Source organism: Neolamprologus brichardi, chromosome 4 (assembly GCF_056152115.1).
Source record: "Neolamprologus brichardi isolate AB-2024 chromosome 4, ASM5615211v1, whole genome shotgun sequence".
Classification (NCBI taxonomy): domain Eukaryota; kingdom Metazoa; phylum Chordata; class Actinopteri; order Cichliformes; family Cichlidae; genus Neolamprologus; species Neolamprologus brichardi.
The window spans coordinates 1,492,963-1,518,418 of NC_142107.1; the positions used below are offsets into that span (position 1 = coordinate 1,492,963).

The 25,456-nt window shown below is 43.0% G+C and overlaps 3 protein-coding genes across 3 annotated transcripts; 2 read left to right on the forward strand and 1 right to left on the reverse strand.

The window, feature by feature from the left end:
* Positions 1–4,399: 4,399 nt before the first annotated feature.
* si:ch211-106h11.1 (volume-regulated anion channel subunit LRRC8D) lies at positions 4,400–8,564 on the forward strand. The gene is made up of 5 exons (XM_087840234.1): positions 4,400–4,794; positions 5,332–5,913; positions 6,024–6,274; positions 6,618–6,999; positions 7,105–8,564. The coding sequence occupies exons 1-5, from the start codon at positions 4,450–4,452 to the stop codon at positions 8,221–8,223; spliced, it is 2,679 nt and encodes an 892-aa protein (XP_087696360.1). The 5' UTR covers positions 4,400–4,449; the 3' UTR covers positions 8,224–8,564.
* Positions 8,565–9,305: 741 nt separating this feature from the next.
* Positions 9,306–15,223, forward strand: ddx39ab (DEAD (Asp-Glu-Ala-Asp) box polypeptide 39Ab). The gene is made up of 10 exons (XM_006805070.3): positions 9,306–9,464; positions 10,326–10,542; positions 10,880–11,007; positions 12,725–13,001; positions 13,120–13,238; positions 13,373–13,504; positions 13,659–13,768; positions 13,943–14,087; positions 14,231–14,378; positions 14,709–15,223. The coding sequence occupies exons 2-10, from the start codon at positions 10,335–10,337 to the stop codon at positions 14,723–14,725; spliced, it is 1,284 nt and encodes a 427-aa protein (XP_006805133.1). The 5' UTR covers positions 9,306–9,464; positions 10,326–10,334; the 3' UTR covers positions 14,726–15,223.
* A 540-nt stretch (positions 15,224–15,763) lies between these two features.
* Positions 15,764–24,464, reverse strand: si:ch211-106h11.3 (CCN family member 1). Its single transcript, XM_006805071.3, has 5 exons — positions 24,237–24,464; positions 22,692–22,905; positions 21,578–22,021; positions 20,927–21,105; positions 15,764–18,191 (listed from the first exon to the last, which is right to left on the reverse strand). The coding sequence occupies exons 1-5, from the start codon at positions 24,285–24,287 to the stop codon at positions 17,886–17,888; spliced, it is 1,194 nt and encodes a 397-aa protein (XP_006805134.2). The 5' UTR covers positions 24,288–24,464; the 3' UTR covers positions 15,764–17,885.
* Positions 24,465–25,456: the final 992 nt, after the last annotated feature.

Genomic DNA, 25,456 nt, shown 5'->3' on the forward strand with positions numbered 1-25,456 from the left:
ATCCCAGAAGTTTCTTCGGTTAGCGGTCTTTGCCATTCATCTATGTAACCAAGATGGCAACGGTTGAAGGCGAGAAGTGTACAGACTTCCAAATTCAGCTTTTTTGATTGTTATGAGTAAACAGTTGGGGTACTCATACAGCACTTCATGTAACCATTGTCAGCATAAGCATACACAAACACCCGCATATGCCCCACACATGCATACAAGCAAAGAGACAAAGAAAGCTTTAGAAGAAAATCTAATGCAGTCAGTGTAAAACTGCACTTCAATTCTTAAAGCTATGTAAAGCATATAGATGTAATAAACGCTCAGCAATCTGGGGCGGTATTGTGGGTTTGAATGTTTACGTAGAGAAGCTGAGCATGTTATCTAAAGAACTGTCCTCGTCAGTCACAGTTGCAGAATTTATCTTGAGATTTGTCTCTGTGGCATGAGTGAATGCATTTCTCGCTCACACATAATGTTTGCCACCACTGCTGCATCTTCCACACCACTTTTCGTTTCTGCTCTGTAAAACCAGGCCCCACACTCAAAAGCATGCACATATGCAGACACACACGCGCGCGCACACACAGTTTTCACACTTACACACATACACCAGCTGTGTGGAGTAGCTCATTTTGTGGTTCATTTTCAGTTTGAGTGTTTGCTCCAGATTGTTTAGTGGCCTAAATATCAAGGAAATGACATGCCAGGAATTTACATTATGACCCTCTCTTCCACACACACACAAAAATACTCACAAGTCAGTTTGAAAACTTTGGTCATCAAAGATCTTTGACCTTTAAGGTCTCACTACAGAAGCTCGGGTTTTGTAATTAAGTGGTGAGAGCGGCAGAAGAGGAACATTCACAGATAATGTATGCGACTACAGTTGAGTGGAGTCAGAGCGGCACCGTAACTTCAGCGACCTCTGCTGGACAATGCTCTCACTTAACTGTTTTACTGTAGTTTATGTTTTTATGCTGCAACCTTATACCTCTTTTATCTGACGGCACGAGACATTATTTGCTTTAATCCATATAAGGATTTTAAGTATGAAGCTGCAAACACAATAACTGACATATATTACAGCTGACACTTAAAATAATGTTTAGTTACAATCAGTGTTGGTCAAGTTACTTGAAAAAAGTAATCAGTAATTAATTACTGATTACTTCCCCAAAAAAGTAATCCCGTTACTTTACTGATTACTTATTTTCAAAAGTAATTAATTACTTAGTTACTTAGTTACTTAGTTACTTTTTAAAAACATGATTTACAACCTGAATAGGTGATAAAGCGATAGATCTTTCAGCCCAATTCTACTTTTTCTACATAATCCATCATACAAAATGTAATCAAATGGAAAAGTATTTTTTTAAAACTTGTTTTATTAGTTTTAATCTTTTAACTTTATGCATGAAGCAAAATTTTAATTATATGTACCATTCTCTGACTGGAAGAAATTAGTTTAACATAATATATATATATATATATATATATATATATATATATATATATATATATATATATATATATATATATATATATATATATATTGTGTTTACACTCACTCTTTCAGATGCAAGTAAAACACAGCAGAAAATAAATAAAGTCAAAGACTAGCGGTCCTTTTGCTCTATTTTCACCTGTAAAGCAGGAGTAGAGTAGGCGGAGGTTTATCCTGGTGCAGGTGTGCCGCAGCGGTCAGTGGAAGGATACCGCAGTTTCTCTGTGAGTTTCTCATTACGACATAGCTACTCGGTGCTTGCTTGGAAGTTTAGGGGGGGTTTTTTTCGCTGTAAAAAGAAGTTTTCTTCCCACGCACAGCGGACACTAATGTTTTTGTCACTTTTTACGGAATCAAACTCAAAATAAGGTCAGTACTTCCACGCTTTAAACGCTGCATGCTCATACTCTCTCCCGCACTTGATATATGATCCATTGTTGATCTGCACACAGCTGTTGTCACGAACATCACACTCCCTTACGTCACTGTCATGAGACATTCTCGCAAGAAAATCACGGTTTTAGTAACGCAGTAACGCAGCGTTCCTACGGGAAAGTAACGGTAATCTAATTACCGTTTTTGCAATAGTAATCCCTTACTTTACTCGTTACTTGAAAAAAGTAATCGGATTACAGTAACGCGTTACAAGTAACGCGTTACTGCCCATCTCTGGTTACAATGTAAAAAGTAAGGCTTAGGGTAGTTTATCATTCAGCCTGCGGATCTACTAGTACTGCAAAATTAGAATGTAGAAAGTGGAGCCTATGATACTCTGCAGTACACCTCATACTTCATACTAATAAAACGTAATAAGAATGAAGAAAGTGGAGCTATAAGTACTCTGTCCGCTTTCCTTGGTTATCACCTTGTTCTACTGAGCCTACTGGGAACTACTGTTGGTGACTTATGGAGGCAGATTTCACCAGGCTGTATTGTAAAGTGTCGTCAATTGAACTTTTCAACAGTGTATAAAGCTGGTAAAGTAGGGGAGACCGGGGATAGTTGTAACATTTTTGACATTTCTGTCTGTAAATTGGAGCTCTTTTAAGGTAGTGGATTCAAAATGTAATGCAAAGTATTTACATGTCTCGGCTATTAAATAGTGCAGCTATTTTCTCTGCAGCACAATTACCCATTGCATGGTATGGTCTCAAACACAAAGAGTGAAATGTTACAATTAACCCCATAGTCTGGGTTAGTTGTAACATATCCTGGGGTGAAATGTAACACAATGAAATAAGGGTACTAACAAAACATTAACATGTAATCTTTGTTTATTCAACACATGAATGCACTTAGAGCCCTTTATGTGTGTGTGCCAGAATGCAGAAATCTAGCTTTTGAACATATGTCAACCCCCCAAAAAAGACAAATTATGGAATTTTCTGCAACTGAATATTTCATTAATTTTGGTTGGTCTTCCTTGAGTTTGGCCTCATTGGCTCAGTGGGCATTATAACCTACAACTCTTGCACCAATTTTGAACATAACAATGAAGCTGAAAAAATGTAGTTGTTCACCAGCATCGCAATTCCGTTACTTTTTATCATGGCTTACCTTGGTGTGGTTTGCAAAGTGCTTCAGAAAGATGAGGAAATCTGTTTCTTGCACCCATCTTGATTTATTTCCACTACCAATACTTCTTACTGGTCCATCTCTGACACAGTGGTCTGCATAATGTATGTGTGGGAACACAAACAGTGGAGGAATTGTGTTGCCAATGGCATTAACCGCATATACAAAAGCGACCAGTGAACCTCTCTCTGCTGATGTCTTTGCCCCAACTTGTTTAATATAAGCTAAAGTAATAGTGTGGTAAGTTTAACATCTGCATTATTGTTACAACTAACCCAGACTGTTGCTGTTACAACTGACCCAGACTCCTATAGCCATGAACTAGCTAACATTACAGCCAACGGCTAAAACATTAGCACTAAAGACCTACACAGAATATATCCCCATAGACATACAAATAACATAATTTAAGTTTGATGAGTTTAACTGCAAAGCAGATAATGCTATTAGAAATTGAAATAAAGTAGAAAAATTTACTTTTTGGCATACAAATTACTTTTCTTCGTGTTAAATTGTCTGTGTTTGACAAAATGTGCTGATTTTTCACATGTGATAGCAGAATTGAATTGGGCATGTACAGGATGAGTCACATCATTTGAAACTTAGCCCTGATTGGAGAAATTGGAAGTGTTACAACTGACCCACGTTACAACTATCCCCGGTCTCCCCTATTCCCGTCATTATGCATATGAAGTATTTTCACTTCGTCCAGTGGAAACATTTTTCCACTGTTTTTTTGTGTGTGTCACATTTTTGTCTACTTCAGTTCTGAAGGAGTTAAAGGGAGCAAGCAAACCCCTGGTGGGTCTTGAGCAGGCTTCTAGCATTGAATTAAATTTCTCAGCCACACATCCTCTGCTGCCATGGCAACTTTTGAATAGCCTTGTGCCAGTCAGCTCAGGAGGAGTTTGTTTTGTAAGTTTCAGAAGTTTTTCACTGCTAAACCAGACAGCGCCGGCTTGGAGTTTCTGTAATGCGGCTGTGGGTTGATCACAAGTAGAGAGAGAACAGCAAGAGAAGACGCTATTTGCACAGGTAGGTGAAGAGCTGTGGATAAAACAACAAGGACTGTTATGGTCCAATTTGCATTTTTGCCAAGTAGCACTTAAGTGAACTTTTTTATTTTTATAATTAGTTTACTCTTAGTTAGCAACAGCATTTCAAAGTTTTCTGGAATACATCTATTTGAAATTTCAAAAGATTTTCTATGTATTATATCAAATTGACTGTTAAATATTCACAAAATTCACTGTAGTTCAGTTCTGCAGTTTAGCTAATGATGTGATCCTATAATGCAACTTTCCACATTTGGTCAGTGCTGTAGTTCTCTCTTAGTTTTCTCATTTTTAAAGCAAATCTTGCAGGAACCAGAGGACGCCATGTTTTCCCTGTCAGAGCTAGCGCCTCTGAATCAGCATCAGAACAGGTCTAAACTGCTGAAGCCCTGGTGGGAGGTCTTTATGGACTACCTGGTGGTCCTGATGTTGATGACATCTGTCCTGGCTTGTACGGAGCAGCTGTCCAGGGACCGAGTAGTGTGCATTCCTTTGGATTCAACTACAAACACTAGTGATCACAGTCACTCAAAAAGTGCCAATGCGGGACTGTCTCCATCGTCACAGCCTCAAATGCACCACGCACACAAAATCGGCCCAAATCTTCACTCTGCACCTCGGGGTCGGCGCACGCATTTGGTGTACCAGCAGTACATTTATATTAGCCAGGTAAAGTAGTGCTGGTTTTGTTGTGTTTGCTATTCACTCTGTGAAAGCATAGAGTGAGCTATATTTAACATTCTGAACCTTTATGTAAAAGGACCTGCTCATACCCACAGGTTATTAAACCGCTTATCTCAGCTCTACAGTGGAACTTTAATCTCCCAGTTTCTTCTGATTCACACTTTGACTGTTTCAGTGCTCACTCACAGCTCTCATGGTGTTGCTTATTTAAGCCTTACTAACCCTCGGAGATAGAACCATAGTTTACCCCTATAGCCAACCTATAGAAGTAAGCCTATAAGCAAACCAATAGGTGGGCTGTAGACATACTCACAGAACTGGGCTTACAGTGTATCCTGTATTTTAAGCTTTTACCCATTCAAATCAATTCAATTAAAAAGAATAACTTTAGCACCCATTTCAGTTTTTATACTAATCCTCTTCCTTTGTTAACAGGTAACCCTTTGTTATTAATGTTTCACAGTGTATGTCTGCTGCCCCCATGTGGTCAAACAATCAATTGCTGTTTGCCTGTTTCTATAGGTGTGCTACCATGAAGCTTTGCCTTTGTCCTCCCGCTTCTTCCCTTACATGGCCTTGCTTCAGTCCCTCGTCCTGGTAGCCAGTGGCTCCTTCTGGCTCCACTTTCCCCACACCTCATCCCGCATAGAGCAGTTCCTATCCATCTTGGCAAAGTGCTGTGAGTCACCCTGGACATCTCAGGCCCTGTCTCATGCCGCCCGCCAAGAGAGCATCCAGGAGATGGTGGAGGAGGGAAGACGAGCACACCAACCACACCACCGAACTTCCACTTCCCCGACAGTGACCCACACAAGACACTCGAGCATAGACTCAGGCACAGACAGCCCACTTTTAAAGAGGATAGACAGCGCATTTGCCACCCCTCCATCCCCTTGTCCCTCCACACTGTCCTGTAACTCCACTGTGTCTTGTGTATCTCTTGACTCCCGGGAGCAACTTCCTTCTTCCAGCCCATCAGTAATGGCTGACAGCCACAGCCAGGTAATCAGTCTGGATAAAAGTGATGGGGAACAGGCGAGGGCGCTGTTTGAAAGGGTCAGGAAGTTTAGGTCCCACTGTGAAAGCTCAGCTGTCATTTGTAAGGTAAGAGATCCTCTAGTCTGCTAGATTTACAGATCAACGTCTTTGCTACCTTAATTTTTTTTTAATTCCATGTTATCGTTTAGTCTTGATGCCCATTTTTCCCTCTTCAGGTCTACTTGGCTCAGACAGTTTTCAAACTCCTGATTGTAACACTGATTATGAGTTACACAGTCCCTCTTCTCGGCTCCCTGTCCTTCAACCACACCTGTCACCCTGAGGAGCGGGCCCTGGTGGGCTACGCCACCTTCGAGTGTATCCACGTGCTCTCCTCACTTCTCCGCAAACTGCTGGCGGCCTACCTGACCTTACTGGGCCTGTATGGTCTGCTTAATTTTTACACTCTCACCTGGATTTTAAGCAGGTTAGAATAAAAAAAACGTTAAAGGTGCACTTTTCAGTGTTTTTATAGCAGAAAAGGTAGGAATATATATTTTTAAAGTGGATAGTGTTATCCAAAGAAAGTTAGAGTATGTATGAGTGCTACTTTAGGCTTTAACAGGCTTTGAGGAGAGAAACTAGTCTAAATGTAAAAAGCATAAATAAATAAATTATGCTCCTGATGATGAGCATATCAGAAAACTAGTTACAGGGGTAAAAAAAAAATGTAGTGCTGTGTTTTTGGCTACAAAATATCCTGTTTGATGTTTCTCTTTGTTTTTTCTTTCTTCTTCTTCTTCTGCCTTGGTGTGTTTGATTCAATTCAGCTCTCTGCAGCAATATTCCTTCCATTCACTGAAGGAGCTGAGCTCCCTGAGAGATTTTCCTGACCTGAAGAATGACCTGGCCTTTCTTATACACATGTTAGACCAGTACGACCCTCTGCTGGTCCAGCGTCTCTTTGTGTTTTTGTCGCCTGTCAGTGAGAGCAGGCTGCTGGAGGAAAGCTTAGAGAGGTGCTGGGGGGAGGAGAAGCTGCACGCCATGATCAGCGTGGATGCAGATGGCCGCTCCAGGCTGCAGCTGGTGGCCCTGCCTCGCCTTCCTCCAGCCCTCTTCACTCTCAGCCAGCTTCAGGTCCTCAAACTGGAGCTCATCGCAGACACCAGGTTTACTGCACACATGACCAGCATGACCTCACTCAGGCAAGTTGTACAGTGCAGGGGCGTAGTCTTTTAAAGTATTTATTTTAAAGTATTCACATATTTTTAGACTCTAACTTGGACTTTTATGTGGCATTTCAACTACAGGGAGCTGCACCTCTACCACTGCACAGCAACTGTGGATCCCAGCGCGCTTGCCTTTCTCCAGGAACGTCTAGAAGTCCTTCAGCTTACCTTCACTCAGGCATCAGAGATCCCCAGCTGGGTCCTCTCCTTGCGAGGCCTTCATGAGCTTCACCTCTCTGGTCGCTTAGGCAGTGACGGCGGGGTGGGCCGTAGCTGGGCACTGGGGAGCCTACGCCAGTTGCGTCACCTACGTGTGCTGGTGATTCGAGGCATGTTGCAGCGGATCCCCGGGGAGCTCTGCGAGGTGGCAGGCAGCTTGGTGAGACTGGAGATCCAGAATGAGGGCACGAGGCTGCTTGTGCTGATGGGCCTGAAGCGGATGGTTTACCTGACAGAGCTGCATCTGCAGGATTGCCAGCTGGAGCGTTTACCCTCTGCTCTGTTAGCACTGACCAACCTCCGGGTGCTTGACCTGCAGCACAATAACCTGAGGACTCTGGAGGAGCTGCTTAGTCTGGCTCACCTTCGTCGTCTCTCTTGTCTTAGACTTGCTTACAACCGTGTTTTGGTACTGCCGGCCAGCGTGGGTGTGCTTAGAGGCCTCGAGCTCTTGGATCTGTCAAACAACCAGCTCCAGAGCATTCCTCCAGCGCTCTTCACTCTTCGACGCCTTCGGAGGCTCCTGCTTGCCGGTAACCTGCTGGAGGAGCTGCCTGCTGAGGTGAAGGCACTGCAGCTGCTCACAGAGTTGGACCTCAGTGGGAACAGGTTGGAGAGGCTACCCACTGAGCTTTTCAATTGCTGTTTGGAGTTGCGCACCCTGAATATGTCTCACAACTCTCTTAGCTTCTTACCCAGAGAGATTGCAGCTCTAAGTCAACTGTGCAGGCTGGACTTGCGCAGCAACAATCTGGAAGAACTGCCTGCTGAACTGGGCTGCTGCTCAGGGCTGCATGGAGGTGGTCTCCTAGTGGAAAACTGGCTCTTTCTTTCTTTGCCACCGCATGTCAGAGACTTCCTGAGCCGCTCTTACACCCCAGGTGGTGCACACACAGAGGAGCATTCCCGGCCTGAGTCTGACAGTTTTCCCTACTTCTCTCCAACACAGTGGAGCTTCTCTTCTGCTCTGGAATCACAGATATAAGGACAACAGCTATCAGACTGGTGACATAATAAAATAAAAGCACTGATGGAGTTTCTTACATTTTAGAAGGTTTTTCTTCAACTACTGCACCAGGCAAATTCTTCACCAATCTGCCCTTATTGTCCATTTTGTTTTTAGAAAATGCAGAACTAACAGATGGACTGCTCTGTATTGCATTGAAAAATATTTCTGGAATATTTTTGAATAAGAACATCTGTGATGAACGCATAAATTGTGAGTTAAAATCAAATGAGTGTGGACATCTCCATTAATATATTTAAAGAACACTACTTGTCATTCTGTATTTGTAGTTTTCCTGTTAAAGAATGTGAGATTTTATAGATGACAGAGCAATAAAATGTATTATTTTGTAAAGATTTCTGCAGATCTGCAGATACTTCCTCATTGCTTCCTGTATAAAAGTATTATTCAAAGTATTATGAAAGCTGAGACTTGATGCCAGTGTATCCATGTTGGATAGTTGGAAATACTGATACTTCTCGTTATTAATACAGTTATTATCAGCCCTTGGCGCCCCGTTTGTTATTCGTAATTATGATTTTAATAAAAGGTTGTAAACGTTAATAATGCTTCAACGACATTAAAGCTGTACAACACTAATGCGTTCATTGACCAATAGAAGGCACTAAAGACTTTTAATTCTCAGTGTTTAATGTTTCCAGAATTAAAGCTTGATTTAGACTTGTGCAAGGAAACATAGAAATCACAGTTACATATACTTTTATTGATGGAGTCCGAATTTCTTCACACTGTTAACATCACATCCTGGAGAGGAGTTTTGCCTCGCGCGACTTAAACGTCTACATTTCATACAATTTTAACGATTTCTGTGAAACAAACAAAATTGAGCCAGCCTGAATCAATCCCAGGAAGCTGTTTTATATTTAAGGTCAAAGGCCTGCATTATCATACGCAAACACATCCCGGTTAATTTTATACTTATATTGCAGCAAAACGTGACTGTATTAATTTATTCGAGTGTCCCTCCCGAGCTCCCCTACGGAGAGCAGCTACAACTGTGTCCCGCTTTTTTCAACTGCGACGGACTGCGGCACACTTTCTGTCCAATCACAGGCTGCTTTTCATAGAGGTCGCCTAAACGGGCGAATGATATCGACCCGCTTTAGCCGAGGCGGAACTTCCGGTTCGTGGTATAAACCAACTGAGGCCTCTCCATGCGGTTGTGATCTATCGGGGCAGTCGAAGCTAACACCGAAACGGTAGGAATCCTTGAACTACTTCATTGTCCCGCTTGGGCGGCTTTCCGCGTCTCGTTTCACCTAAATAAGCTTGTGAATTATATTTGTTTAATTTGGGCTGAAGTAGTGTTTGCTATCGCTAAAAATAACCTTTCGTTGTTTGTTTCAGGGGGCGGTGTTACTTAGCGTTTTGTAGCCTAGCATTTGATAGCCTAGCAAAGCAATCGCCACTTAGATTTCCTTATTTACACGAAATATGCCGCCTTTTTGTCATCCATAATACACTCCCGTTACAATTACGAAAAGATCGCCTACTTATGCTGTTGGGAATATTTAGTTGGTCGTAGCGGATTAGTTGTTGTCGCGTAGAAGATTAGCTTGCCACGTTAGCAATGGTTATGCAACACAATGGCTTTCTAGTGTTGTATGCGCTTAGAAGCTAACCGGTTTGGTCAATTTGACATCGTCGGTTACGGTTTTGACCTTGTTTGTTATATTGAGTGTACGTGGTCGCACAGAATAGTTTCTGTTTACAAAACACTACAGAGTATTCATATTTAGGCCTGCTCTGTTGCGTGTTTTCTTGCTTAGCATTTCTTAACCACAGGCTTACTCTTTAAAATTCAGTTCGAGTTATACACAATAGAGCTAATGTTTGGAGTCACGTTTATAACCAACCACGATTTTCATAGTTGCAAATAGTCAAACCCGCCTTGTAATGATAGAATAAAATAAGACTTTTTAAATGTATTAAAATATGTGCAACAAGTGGGCTCGAATAAGAACTTCGCTTCATATAATCTAAGTAAAGGGAGCCCTCTCTTACAGACACAGATGAAAGACAGTGATCATTAATACTCAGCTGTATTTTCTTTGTTCCAGACAAATACAATGGCTGAGAATGACGTTGACAACGAGCTCCTTGATTACGAAGAGGATGAGGAGCCTCAAGGAGCCCCCGAGAGTGCAACCCCAGCAGGCAAGAAGGAGGTGAAAGGTTCCTATGTTTCCATCCACAGCTCTGGTTTCAGGGATTTTCTTCTGAAGCCGGAGCTTCTCCGCGCCATCATTGACTGTGGTTTTGAGCATCCATCTGAAGGTGAGACACATTCAACTGTTCTGGTACCTATTGTTAAATGGGACTAGTGGGGAACTGGCAATTGAGTTTGTTTATGGCATACCCTTACACTACACTGGTAGAACCAGTCAAAAGCCGTAAGTCTGCATATTCTTCAACAGCGCTTACCTTATCTTGCTTGCATACATTAAGAATTTTTGAATAGCTCGACTTGCTTTGTGCGTCTAAAAAAATGCACCACTCCCAGTAGTACTGCCACTCCTCTTGTGCTCTTTATAGCAGTTCAAAGAAATAGCTTTGCAGGTAATAATAAGACTGCACTTAACATTAATTTTTGTTGTGTTGTTTAAAAACACAGTGCAGCATGAATGCATCCCACAAGCTATCCTGGGCATGGACATCCTGTGCCAAGCCAAATCTGGTATGGGCAAGACGGCTGTGTTTGTGTTGGCCACCCTGCAACAGATCGAACCCGTTGACGGACAGGTTAGTATGTGTGTTTAACATGCTTTGACTGTGTAGTAAATTAAGTGTTTACATGGGTTGCGTTCAACAAAAGAAACAAAGAAGTGCCTTCAATGTTGAGCTTTTCATTTATTGGCTATGAATGTTATTGGTAAACATCTGGTAATTAATGAACAAGCCAATAAAGGCTGATAGAGGTCCAAATGTTTTTGTTTTTAACTTAGCTGAAGTCAGAGTCACCTGTGAGAGAGCACAAACAAGACTGATCAAAATCAGTCTTAGTCAGAGCTAGGGAATGCCAACAGAATCAATACCCATGGTACCATTTTGATACCAGGATTTTTGAGTCTTTGCTACCACAGTCAGCTTATGCAGGGAGGCAGGAATTCTTCCAAAACTGAAGGAGGCAGGATGTGGTTAAAATTATTCTATTGTCAAAGAACAGGTGGAAGATGGAAAGTCGTGCAACTGCAACAAACTTCTGCTCCATCTCTTTTTTAAGAAAGGCAGAGTCGGCTGTGCAGCTACTTTGCATTCAGTTGGCTGCAAAATCTGAGATAATTGATTAGCAAGAGGCGATATGCAAACAATATTTGGACTTCCAATTTAGCAAGGCACCTAAAAGACGGGTATCCAGAGCTATTTATGTAGTTCACGTTGAGGACGAATAAGTTAAGAGTGATATCCAAAGTTTTGTCCTACAAATCTTATCCAGAATCACAGATTACTGCTTATTTTGTTTGAGACTCTCCATTGTAAAATAACCTTGAAATGTTTGTGCTCACTTAATGTAAATGTAACACGAGTTACAGTCACTTGCTAGTAAGACTAATGGGAAACTCGGCAGCCATCCTAACATCTCAGTCTGGGTCTTGTCAGTAAAATGATGTCAACATTTAAATAAATTATCAGAATTCTAAAACGTTTTAGTAACAGTTTAAGTACCTGGCATCAGCCAGTCATTTTGTTTCACTATCCAGCTGTGTGATTCTACTGGTATTGGTACCAACTGATGAATTTCTGGGATCGTAACTTTCCTTATTAATATACAAATAACAGATTTCATAGGTGACTTATAACCAGCAGGTTTCTTTGTTGGGATATGCAGTTTTGAGGACAACAATAAAATATATTTTGGCGGGAAATCTACGGAGTAACCAGAAACCCGTCTTAACGCTGCACCAAAACCTTCCACATAACTTGACAAGAGAAATGTTACTACAGGTTGGGTTGTCTAAGTTACGCTTGCGGTTAAGAGGGGTTTCTGTTTAATATGTAGATTTCCTGCTAAAGCATAAATCAGGCATAAGAGTCGATTGGCTTTAGTGTTCATGTCAGTGCTGAAATGCAGCGCAGCCGATCCTGGTGGAATTTGGGGATTTGAGAGGATGGATGACATTCATTGTGTATTATAGCATCAGTCTATTTGATTGTAAGTGGCATTTTCATGTTGTGCTTGTTGTTATGTGGAAATTATACACCAAAGAGTTGATAGATGGCTCAGTTCTGGCTTATAGAGTTGTAGACCTTCAAGTCTAAGGTGTTATAGCTACAGTGGGATGTAATTTTCTTTCAAGGACAGATGCTTAGATGATCATAAAATACTAAAAATGTAACATTAACATTAAATGCATCTTGTCGTTTGTAATGTAAAACTGTTCATTTTAAACAAATTATTCTGCCTACCTTTGACTTTTTGATAGATTTTTGGATTTAATCTGCATTTCCTTGTCTCCAGGTGTCTGTATTAGTCATGTGTCACACACGAGAGCTGGCCTTCCAGATCAGCAAAGAGTACGAGCGTTTCTCCAAGTACATGCCCACCATAAAAGCAGCCGTATTCTTTGGTGGCCTGCCTATCAAGAAAGACGAGGATGTCCTGAAGAAGAACTGCCCTCACATCGTTGTCGGAACTCCGGGCCGTATCCTCGCCCTGATCCGGAACAAGACGCTCAGTCTGAAGAACGTCAAGCATTTTGTCCTGGACGAGTGTGACAAAATGCTGGAGCAGCTAGGTGACTTTTCTTTGTTTTTGTCTTCCCAGTTTTCACCAAGTCGACAGCAAAACTGCAGTATTCAGTCGCAATCTTACCTTAGTCACTTTTTCACTCTTTTACTTTCTTCACTTGGCAGACATGAGGCGTGATGTTCAGGACATCTTCCGGATCACACCGCATGAGAAGCAGGTCATGATGTTCAGTGCAACACTGAGTAAGGAAATCCGTCCAGTGTGCCGCAAGTTCATGCAAGATGTAAGTAAGCAGCGGAGGGCTGCTTCACCTCTGAATTTCTGTTGTTTTTTGTGAGACAACTCATCTCCACCACTTTCGGTCTGCACCGAAAACTGCTGCACTGAAGTTTTACTTACCTGCTATCTCATGTGCAGCCCATGGAGGTGTTTGTGGATGACGAGACCAAACTTACACTCCACGGCCTGCAACAGTACTACTGCAAGCTGAAGGACAGCGAGAAAAACCGCAAGCTATTTGACCTGCTTGATGTGTTGGAGTTCAATCAGGTGAGGGAACGTGCATCTTTATATTGTTGCAAGCAAATGTTTGTATTCAAAATGTCCCAAATACTCATTGAAAGTTGTAATAGAAATTGCATCACCGGTCGAACTCGGTGCTTCTTTGGTGACCTGCGTGTTAATGCCCGTGCGTTGCCTCTAGGTGGTGATCTTCGTCAAGTCAGTTCAGCGCTGCGTCGCTCTGTCCCAGCTACTGGTGGAGCAAAATTTCCCTGCCATTGCCATCCACAGGGGAATGGTTCAGGAGGAAAGGTGACTTATAAACTCTTAACTCGTAAACATGCTCTGCTGAGCTTCAAATGTGTTGTGTATTTGCGAGGACAGGAGGCCTCATCCTTCAACTCAACACATTACTGTCTTTAAAGAGTGCTTGTTGATAATCCTCTTGATGGTTCTGTCCTCCTTCCCCTTCTTACCCTCTCTCAGGCTGTCTCGCTATCAGCAATTCAAAGACTTCCAGCGGCGGATCCTGGTCGCCACAAACCTTTTTGGCCGAGGGATGGACATTGAGCGAGTGAATATCGTCTTCAACTACGACATGCCAGAAGATTCTGACACCTATTTGCACAGGGTGAGAAATGCATTTCTGAGCCCCTCTCCTTTTTCATATGCTGGAAAGTTGGCTGTCTCATTTGCTCATCGAGCACCGTGTGAATGCTAGTGGTAGTCCATGTTGCAGTTTGGACTTACTCTTACCTTCTCTGCACCCCTCAGGTTGCCCGTGCTGGTAGGTTTGGGACCAAAGGCCTGGCTATAACCTTTGTGTCAGACGAGACTGATGCCAAGACTCTAAACGATGTGCAGGACCGCTTTGAAGTCAATGTGGCAGAGCTGCCAGATGAGATTGACATCTCATCTTACAGTAAGTGTTTTTCTTATTTCTGAATGCCTCCTTAAAAGCATACTGGTGTCTTTAATAACATTAGAACCACTGTGATCTGTGGATTAAAGAGTTTTGCAGCACTTTATTATTAAATCATTGCGTTAATGCTGAAGCGTTCCCCACAGAAAATTGTAGTAAACCTTTACTCGGCAACAAGACGCAACAGTTGGTGCTGTCACGTTAACTGAAGCGCTCCTCAAATCCTTCACATATTTAACCTGTTGCTGAAACATCGGTATGCTCAGCTGTTGCTCATCGTTCTGATGTTTTGCATGCTCAACTCGTCTCTCCTTCTCTCTCCCTCTGTAGTCGAGCAGTCCAGATGAGTCCCCCGGCCAAACGGCAGTCTGCTCTTCGTGGATCTCGTCTTGTATTTGGAAGTAGACGTACTTCACCGTTGATTTGAAAGCTCTGCATTTCCTCTGTTCACCAAACATTTATTTTTATTGTCAGTTTTTAGGGGGGTTTGGTTTTAATTTGTCTTTGTTTTGCTTAATGGAATTAAAACTTTTTATAAAATGTCATTTTACTGTTGTGGTCACTTATGAGGATGCTGTCTCTGCTCAGTTTTCATTGGTTTCAGTCTCAGCAGCGACAGAGCTTCAGGGAAACCTTCAGAGGAACATGTGATAGGAGTCTGTGCTTTTTCTTTATGTCCAAGCAAGATTTGTATAGGAGATGTTTTGTTTTCCTTCCCAGTACAAAAAAAGTGGCTGTTTGGATGGTAATCAAAAAGTTGTAAAGACCCAAATTTGGCTCATATGGCAGCTCTTTCTATGGATTTTTAACTGAATATCCTCCAATAAATGAAGTCACCACATGAACTGGTAGTGATGAATTTGCAGATTTTGACGGGGCAAAACATGTCACTGTTTAACTGTATTTTTTTTCTTGGTATTTTCTTTTAAATATTAAAATTCAAAAAGTGTTAAACAAGTGGAAATCTGCTTAGATGATTTAGCAACAATTCAATACTGGATAAACATCACTGCAGAGTCATATTTTTTTATTGCTGCACAATAATTCGATATTGGATGTTGATATCTTAAGTGCAGTTGGGCAGACACCAATTTATCTTGCCATTAAGGTAACTTTTCTTCAGTACCAATTAGTGACTATAGTGTACATGTGTAAATGCCTGCTAAATGTTAACATAGTATGGCTCGTTGCAGGGCTGCTAGCATAGCTGCGAAATTGCAGATCTTTGGCTGCTCCACCACAGCAGCTGGATCTGCATGTTTGATCTGACTCAATTTAAACTAGATGCATTTATCTGCATGTTAGGTGGATGTGTTAAGCGCTACACCATAGAGTTGCTGTATAATTTAACCTACATGACAAAAAAAACCCTCTTTTGATAAATGTTCAACAGTGATTCTCAGAGAGAATTTTATTTTTAAAAAAGCGAAACTATGATGAACTCATTCCAGCTCTTAAAGTCAACTGTAAACTAACCAGATTCCAAGAAGAGTTAATCACAAGGAACACTTCTTTTTTTTTTTTAAGCATAAGATCTTAAGCATGACTCATTACAGAAAATTACAGACTTATTAATGTACACTACTAGTTCTACAGTCATCATGCTTTCAAAATTGGCACTTAATGCTCATAAAAGATCTGAACCCTGCCTCGTCCAGTGCTAAACTATACATGGACTACTTCAGTATAATGATTGGCCCTTATACAGCAGATAGAACTACAAAGGTAACAATGTGTCTGTACATAGCTGCACTATAGTTTCCCTCAATAAAACTAAAGATACAATATCAAAACCACAGCATCTTCATGGGCAAAATAGCAATGGAAAACAAAAGACATTTCTTAGCAAATTAAAGTTTAAGAAGAACCCCTGATAAGGATTTGGGGCAGCAGATGTTTTGTAGTTGAGATGGTAGGGGGGAAAAAAATTCACCTCAGGGCAAAAATGTGTAATTTATGGCACAAACAGATAAAGTACATTGGTGCTTCCACTGAGACGAAGTTACCACTGTATACAGTAATTTTTAAAAAAGGCAGTTTGTGATTTCAACTCATCTGTATGAGGATACCAGATTAGGCTGTGAATCAAGGTTGCTGTAAGGTGCTCAAACGTCAACCCAAACACCAAGTCGGGTGGATAATCATAATAAAGGGCTAAGCCATCCGTAACGTACAACCTGAAGATAGACTTGACAGTATTAGTGTCCTTAGAGGTAGGCTCCTGCTGACATTTGGCAGCTGTAGACCTCAACCCCCCGGAAAAAAAAAAAATTACATAAAGCTCTTCTCACAGCCGTGTGAAACGACTGAACAGCTTTTCAACAGCATTTCTCAGAAACAGGACGCACTTTAACACGAAGAGGCTGCTCAGTTACGAGCCAGATTAGACGACAGAGCAGTTCCACCTCCAAATCACAAATAACACATTTACCGTGGCACACGCCGCTTTCCATATTTCATTTATAAAACAAACCAGAGTGGACGATTGTCTCCTTCTGCCATCACGAGTCAGGATTGTACCTGGCCAAATTAGGTGGTCGACTTGTTGGCGACAGAATCCCGAGCGTGTTCTTCGGATGCTCGCGAAATGTCTCAGTTTCTTGTGAAGGCAAGGCGAGGGGATGAGTCCAGCTGCGTAAACAACCTTTGACATGTTTTCCCACTAATGCCTCCAACCACCAAGTTCAACTCCAACTTTATCCATTGTATATACCTCATCTCCTCCTTTATCATTTGTTGTTCATCATTAGATATGGCTTTCTGACCAAATCTGAGCCCGGGGTCAAGTCCTGGTTTGATGGCAGTTCCTCACCCTCTCTTGGGGCTCAGCAGTTTTGTCCGTCTGATATTGTTGTTCTGCCACATCGATTCTCCGAGAATAGCAGCACCACCTTCCCCAGTGGCAGGCTGCTGTGTCATCATGTCTGTCTCGACAATAAATACCAGAGAATAAATACCATAAAATGACCCAAACCACATTCCCGTCAAAACATCTGAGACAAACATCCATCTTCTACCAACGCCATCCTATACTTCTTTGTCACTTAGTCTATCAGTTGTCACATACTGGAGTGCGCAGACGTGATTCCAGCTGGTTTGTCAAATCCACACCATGAATCCATCAGCACACGAAAGACTTATGCATGTCTGTGTTTCTCAGCTGTTCCCAAAAACAGTTCTAGGGAACTTTTGAAGCTGGGCACTAACATGGGGTCTGCTTACACCCAAAGATTTATTCACAGTTTAAAGTCTGGCAAGGCCAGAAACAGCTTTTTATCTACACTAAAGCAGGGCCTGGTCACTTTTGCGGTTTCCACATTGTGAGGTACGCCCAGTCCGAGACACATTCCTCTTTTCCGCATTCATCCTCAAATGTTTCGGTGTGTGTTCTGCTCGTGGATCCACTAAGGACAGCTACTCTATAATGGGTACTGGTGGGGCGGGGGTGAGATGGGGGAGTTAATGTCTGTTTTTATGAAGGAATGTTGGTTTGGCAGGGTAACGCCGCTAGTCATTGAATTTGTGCGTGTCCCCATAGAGCCACAGCTGTGGGGGCATTACGGCCTCGTTGAGATGGTTGCACTCGTCGCTGCACTTGCACGACTGGATGAACATCACGGACCTGCTGAAGCGTTCGCCGTCAGGGCAGGCAAAGGTCACGTTAGCTGTGCGGGTGCGACGTGGCGAGCAGCAGCGGCCGTCCCGGCATACTCCACAGTAGTTGGGCCGATAGAGGCGAGTGCTCCTACAGCCAGCATATGACAGACGATGTGGCTCTGGGGCCTTATGGGTGCGAGAGCACTTCCTTCCTTTCTGTGGACGGAGAAAGAAGAAAGAAGCAATTCAGTTTTTCCAGTGAAAAGGCTTCACCAGGTGTCTACAGCCATGCACGCAGGGCTGTGAGGCTGTACTGTTCACCATCCTGATTTAGCCTGTCACAAGGGGAATGTTTCCAGTGAAAAGTAAATGAACTGATGTTGATGGCACTGACATAAAGTAGTGCCCAAATTTAAAACTTGACGTTGATCCTGCTATAATGTCACCAAAAATCACAGACTGTATATAAAAGGTGGACACGTATATAAACAATATCAGTTAGCAAACAGAGCAAGAGGGTTCCTGGTTCAAACCCCAGTCTGTCTCTGCATCTTAACCATCCAGGTGCAATTGTTTTCAAAATTGGCCACAAGTGTGAGGAAGACAAAGTAGATAGAACATAAGCTTTTTTTTTTAAAGCACGTCTCAGTGCAATCCTAACATCTTCACAGTTGTTCCATCACATCTCCCCCAAAAACACTGCCTTTGTTTTGTGTACTTTTACAGCATTTTTCTATTTTCTTGGCGTTTTCTAAAGTTGCACTGCATTTGACCTCTCAGGGCAACTGTACACTTGATCTCTGAGCTCTTTAAACACTTTCTTGCGGAATTTTTGGTCTTAATTTAGCGATTTGAGGTCTTATCGTTTTATAAATTATGATCAAAATAGCTAATAAAACATAGTATGCTTAATTGTGGGCTTACCTTGTGATTATCAAGTGGCTATTGTGTGAGGATGCAGAGTTTTTGGTCAGACCCTCCAATCACTAACTAATGGCTAATAGAGCTAAGTTTATCTTTTATATACACTCTATGATTCCAGTTTACCCTGAATGTGGACCAAACCTTACAGTGATCCAGTGATCCTGACATCCAGTGATGTCAGGAATAGTCAGGGGAACATGAATAACCGCATAACTTCTCCTTACATACTTTACCTCTACCAAGTCTAAAGGTTGTCGAGATATTTAGAGAATTTGACTCTCTGGGTGATCCATAAAATCTGCTAACAAAGTCTCTCTTTGGCACAGGAGGCATGGTTGTGGTGTGTAGCCGGTTTAAAACTGTGCTCTAGTGAAAGCTTTATGGCTTCACGTTTGCTTGAAATTAGAACTGCCACCGTACCATAGAGCAGCATCAAGCAACTTGTTATTCATCGCTCATGACGTGAAAAACAAAGTTAATGGGCTGAAGCGAAATAAAAGGTCAGAACAGCAGATGAGCGCCGGAGAGAATAGCGTGCCAGCGATAGTTAAGGATTGACACTTGTTCCCATTAACACCCACAGCAGCTCTGCAAACACTGGGAGAGCTCAGAGAAACAGGTGCACAACAAGCCAATCAGCTTCATGAGTGGCTCGAGGCAGGGGGCAAAATGTTTCTGAGAGTGTTTTGTTTGAAATGTGAGAGAGCAACAGAGTGGGCGAAGTGCTCTTTAAATCACACAGCATAGTGCCACCGAGTGCAGCTGTCGGCCGCGGTGTCACGTCAGTGAAGGAGACAGAGTTATTCCTCTGTCGCAGCAGCAAAAAGTTCTCAGATTCACACTTATGTAGTCAAAGTTCAAACGCGAACATGAAGCCAGTAAAAAAGTGCAGCTTCGTGAATAAAGGAGCAGCTGAAAGTCGCATTAGCAGGTATCAACCTATTAATTATAGACTGTATATAAAAAACAGACACAGTAAGATGCATTTTGAAGCCTCTGTATTAGCATTTGGTCACCACCATGATGTTTTTTTGGTTTCTTTTACTGTGTATTTGTACAAAGAAACTGCATGATCTATGGTGGGTTTTTTGTTTGTTTGTTTGTTTTACAGTTTGCCTTTGCAGTTATTTCCATCTTAAATTCTGTGTTTAAAATTAAAAAAACTTTAAAGTTGTGCCTTTTAGTTTTTTAGTAGTCATCATATTTAGTAGTAATTTAGTAGTAATTAAGCAAATTAGGTTTATTATATTTGGGTAGATCAAAGTGATGATGACATGAGCTGTACCATGTACAGGATGGGGCTGTTGCCAATTACTTTTTTATTATAAGTTATACGTTCCTAATATCTTCTAATGACTTTAAAGTGTTGGTAATTAAGTATGTCTGTTGACGCTCTGCATCTTCAGAGGTTGTGATGAAGCTACAGGATGTGTTGTGGCCTACTTCTTGGCGTTGAGCACTTGCCATTTAACCAGGCAAGGCTCGCTGATCTCAGCCCTGTTGAAATTTTACTTTTATAATTCAATTCCAGTAAAGCAGGATTTCATTAGAGCGTTTTATGATCTTTGAACTGAGCCAGGCTGTTCTCTCTAGTTTCATTCTAGTTTTCATATTTACTGTATGAAGACATTTACTGTATTGAGAGTGTTGTCAATCATCACAACCAACCCTCTGGCAGGAAATGTGAAATGGTATTTTCAAAACTTTCAAACTAATTAGCTACACTTTGATATACTCTGATCTACAACGAGCTGAAGCCACAGGTCTCGTTCCCCTGTTTTCATCTCACACAGCAACAGGACTTTGAATAGACAGAATGGATCAAAAAGGGGTCCAGCAACAGAGGGATTCGAGGGGAGGGGGCTTTATACATGCCATGATATTAATACAAACTGCCCCTCGAGAGACGCTTCTTTCCTGAATCTTATTTAGTCTGGTGGCTGGAACTCCGTGGCTGGGGTCATGAGAAGAAGGTCTGCCTTTATAAGGATCTTTAAAGCATCCAAACACACTCATGCATTCCTCACCTTGACCGGGATGGACATGGAGCTGCAGGGCCGAATGTTGCACAGGCGCGTCTCCTTGATCATTTTACACTGAGCATTGTCATTTGTAACACGAGAAGAAACGCCCATCCCACAGCTCCGGGAACACTCGGACCAGGAAGTGGTCTGAACCACGCACTCATCACTTGTTTGCTTCCAGGCTACGAGAGATGAAAGAAAGGACATGTGAGGGAGAGCGATGATGGGAAATATTGAGAGAGAGCCAGAGAGAAGCCAGGTCAGCAGGAGTTAAGCAGGGGGAGTGAAGTGGCTACTGGGAAGTTTGAGGGAAAAGCAGAGGTACACAGATGCACAGCACACTGGCCTTATTCACTGAACAGGCAACACTGACGCACAGAGAGGATGATTACAGAGCAGGGAAAGCTGGGTGACGGAGGCATGTGCTGTGAAAGAGCAGTGTGTGTGAGTGCGACCAAGAGCACCTCTGGTGTGCAAGGAGCCAGTGGAAAACAAGCTTCACATAAATGCCAAAACACATGCATGGACGCCGGGGTGGCGGCTCACAGCGAGGCCGTTTGTGCATCAGAGGGCTGAAGTGAATAAAGCGTAAACAGGACACTTTACTGTGTAGCGGAAACAGGCGCACTCCACAGCAGGTCACCAGCTCCTCACCTGCCAGGTGCTTGTTTCCACGGGGCTTGCCCCACTTGCGTACCGCTTCCACCAGTTCGTTGCCAAGGGTATCCTTCTCCTTTTTGTGTTTGTAAATGTAAAACTTCCGGTAAGGCTTCGGAAAAGGCTTTGGGTATGGATACACTGGGTAGGGAATGAATGGAGGGTACGGAGGGAAAGCGGGAGGCTGGGGTCGGCGATACACCGGGGGCACGACCGTGGTTCCCTTGTGGCAGTCGATGCTGAGGCAGCACTGCCCGGGCACCTTGACCAGCTGCGGGGCAGGGCAGGAAGGCGACGCCAAGGGCACGTGGCTGGGGCAAAGAGGCACACACCCTACTGCTCCATCGATGCAAGTGCATTGGTGTTTGCAACCAGCTTTGAAGTTCTCGCCGTTTTGATAAATCCGACCGCTGTATTCGCAGGAGCGGCCCTCGGCCTTCGCTGGGAGGAAGAGAGAAGACAGGCGAACTGGTCAGAACGCTTTTAATAGCACACACTTAGTCTTTAGACATCAAATAGCAAGACTTTTATGTGACTGTGTATTTAATGTGTGTGGTGGACAGATGAAAGGAGAGAGAGGACAGTCGCAACATCTCCACATTTAAGAAGCAAACACTATTCTTAGACCAGAAAGGGAACGTTGACTTGTTTACAACGTCCTTTCCCTTAACACCCTGAGTGGGACTCTCCACACAACACCCCGGATACCCCCACCCCCCTTTATATACCAACACCCCCAAATAAACACAAATATAAAAATACCACTGTCTGTGCATGTGTGTTTGTCTGTTTCACGGGCCTGTTTGTGTACACACTGCAGCACTTATATAAATACCGGGGCTGGCCGGGTTTCAGTCACAGGCTCATGAAGGTGCTCTGTTTTTTGAAACGTGGCACAGGCTTCAAACCTCAAGCCCCTATCAAAGAGAAACCCCAGCCGCCCTGGCTCAGAAACCAGATTCCCCACCCTGAAGTTACACATTGCCTTACTTCAACCCCCAAAGCTGTGCCTGATCTAAAGCAGGGGTAAAAAATAAAAAATAAAAAATTCACCACTTCTCAACCCTTCCCACCCCCACCATCCCTGCTTTGCCACCTCTGTGGTACATACCCCTGCAGATGCCATGGGTTCGGCCCACATCATTGCCATAATTGCACTCCAGTCCTTTATGGTGGTCACAAGGGCGCCCCTCGTGGCAGTCTTGGTTTAGCTGGGCAGCACACACCTTGCAGCAGCCGCATCCGTCTGGGACTGAACTTACCCCTGGGGGGCAAGATGGGGGCACTGCTGGGCACTCGCACACTACTGGACACTCAGCAGTCACCTGCAGGAAGGGACGGAGTAATTTAACCTTCTGCACCAAAAGGAATAAAGAGAAAAATCACACTGGAACCAGGCAGGACAACAGATTGACTCAAGTTACCCAGATCACAGAAAGTCCTCAACGTGTATGTATGAATATGTGTGTGTGTGTGTGTGTGTGTGTGTGTGTGTGTGTGTGTGTGTGTGTGTGTGTGTGTGTGTGTGTGTGTGTGTGTGTGTGTGTGTGTGTGTGTGTGTGTGGCTTAAAATATTGCCTGAATACTCGGCACTGTCCTGAACCCCACAGGGGTATCTGTAGCCCTCTGTCGCCTTCCGCTTGGCATTCGCCTGGCAAGAGGGGATGAAAGGTACGTTCACTGACCCCCACCGCCCGGCTTCTAAATCTTTTGTTTCTGACCCCCTTCTGTGTCGACACACACACAAGCCACTCTCACCACTCCCAGCATTTATTGGGATCACACAGCCTGTGGATCACAGGGAGCTGTCAGTCTGACTGTCCGCAGTCAGATCACCTACAGTGATCCCTTCCTGACTCCGCCGCCACTCTCTTAACCCGGGCCAAGTTCTGGTGTGCCAGAACCAGCACTGGCACTGCTTTCACTCACTGCTGAGGTTCCTGGGAGGGTTTAACATTACATTACACAAAGACTGAACAATAACTCGTGAATCACCGTGCATAACATGGTAAGTTAAAGCATCTCCCAGCCAAAAGTCACATAATATTCCTTGAGATATTTATGGAGCAGAACGACTTCATATCGAAGTGTATTTTTATACCCATTGGATAAAATTACTGTGGTATAATTTTAGACCTACAGTTGGATGGAAGCCGGTGTACACATAGTAGGGCTTATTACTTTTACTTGTCAGATAATTTAATTAGATTGCGAAGAGAGTGTAACCAATTACATTTATATAGTTTGCTTATATTTCCCCTTTACTTGAATATGCTTCGGACACTAGTGATCACATTTGTAGTGAAACATTACAAAATGTAATGGAAATAAACCGCCAAACAAATCGTAAAATAACTCAACTGACTTTACATGGGACCTCTTGAAACACCGCTCAAGACCTCTTATTGCTCCTCAAGCCTCACTTTGGAAACCAGCCAACCAGAAAACACAGTAGCCGCCGTATTAATAAGCGATGATGATCTTAACAGTGCTAGGAGCCACTGGGCCATTATTATTTTGGCACGCAGCGCTAACACCAGCATGGAGGGCAGACCCTGACAGCACGAGAGCAGCTCAGATCTGCCGTTACAGTACGGCCGCGTGAGACCTTAGAGCTCGTGCGTTTGCATGAAGGGAGGACACTTCACGTACTCACCGAAGCGACTGTGACCACTTGTAAAGCAGCAAATAATAGCAGCGTCCCCATGCTGTCAGCGTGCTCACATGGAAGACGGGAGAGCGTTTAAAAACAGCGCTCTGTGACAGGAAAAGCCCAAATCCTTCAAGTGAGCAATAGCGTTGGTCCACAACAGTAAAATCCGACTCGCAAAAAATATATATATATATTTATATATCCTCACACGTCTTCCATCAATCTCTCAAGTTCTCACAGACCAAAAGTTTGAGCCTTGTTTTTATATCGTTCCCTTTCTTTTTATGGCAACCACGCCCACCCCAGCCCTCCTTTAACCAATTAGGACACAGGCGCGCGGCCAAAGTTGAAAAAAGAAGAAAAACAGGGCGGGAGGGAGTTGGAAGGAGGCGGGGCTTGGACCTCCAACACAGAATTGGGGTTTGGTTGAGGGAGGGGGCGTGGCCAGTCATGAATGCACTCATTCATAAAAATTCAGAATTACTACATTCCAAAGAGGAGCTGGCTCTGGGATGTTTATTTATTTATGTTCGAGCGAAAATAATATTTTCGATGCTTTAAAGTCCTTTTCACACGCAAGCCTCTGTCCGGCTGCCGCTTTGTGAGGAGTAAAATAAATATACGCAGCTGCTCGTCTGCGCTACATTAATACTGGGAGCAGCCATGGAAAACAGCTAGGAATTTCCTTCTGCCACTTTATAAAAATACTATTAGACAAGAGTTGGGCAGATCAAATGCAAACACATGGAGAACAGAGTGTTCCTAGGAGCTGGGTTTAACTGCATAACAGAGTGAGAGGGATGTCTGAAAATCATTGAAATAATCAGTGTAATTCATCAGTTCCTATTTAGACCTCATGTCTCCCACACACAACCTGTTTTTATGGGTACTTGCACCAGCAAGTACCCATAAAAACCAGTTCTGTATCTGGTAAAAGTTCTGTAAAAGTGCTAGAGGTAGAGGCCAGGGATGTGTGCCTGGACAATCTCTGTGTCATTTTGACAGACATACACACAGGAAAACCAGCCATTATCAGTACCTGAACTCGTAGGTAACAAGTCCCTTTTAGGGACTCACATTGCTGTTCTCTTTAGGAGCACTGTAGACATTTTCCACATTAGTACATTCTCAGACATGAAACTGTTCACTGGAGACACAAATGCATGGAGTAGGTTGCTAGTTGAAAGGTGTGAGAGGGGTCTGTTGTTCTCTACAATGATTGT

Coding starts and splice junctions, on each gene's coding strand:
- si:ch211-106h11.1 (XM_087840234.1), top strand. CDS start 4,450: ATGTTTTCCCTGTCAGAGCTAGCGCCTCTGAATCAGCATCAGAACAGG. Junction 4,795..5,331: donor AGTACATTTATATTAGCCAG/GTAAAGTAGTGC, acceptor CTGTTTCTATAG/GTGTGCTACCATGAAGCTTT. Junction 5,914..6,023: donor GCTCAGCTGTCATTTGTAAG/GTAAGAGATCCT, acceptor TTCCCTCTTCAG/GTCTACTTGGCTCAGACAGT.
- ddx39ab (XM_006805070.3), top strand. CDS start 10,335: ATGGCTGAGAATGACGTTGACAACGAGCTCCTTGATTACGAAGAGGAT. Junction 11,008..12,724: donor TCGAACCCGTTGACGGACAG/GTTAGTATGTGT, acceptor CCTTGTCTCCAG/GTGTCTGTATTAGTCATGTG. Junction 13,769..13,942: donor GGAATGGTTCAGGAGGAAAG/GTGACTTATAAA, acceptor ACCCTCTCTCAG/GCTGTCTCGCTATCAGCAAT.
- si:ch211-106h11.3 (XM_006805071.3), bottom strand. CDS start 24,287: ATGGGGACGCTGCTATTATTTGCTGCTTTACAAGTGGTCACAGTCGCT. Junction 22,022..22,691: donor AACCCATGGCATCTGCAGGG/GTATGTACCACA, acceptor TCTTCCTCCCAG/CGAAGGCCGAGGGCCGCTCC. Junction 21,106..21,577: donor TGGAAACAAGCACCTGGCAG/GTGAGGAGCTGG, acceptor CATCTCTCGTAG/CCTGGAAGCAAACAAGTGAT.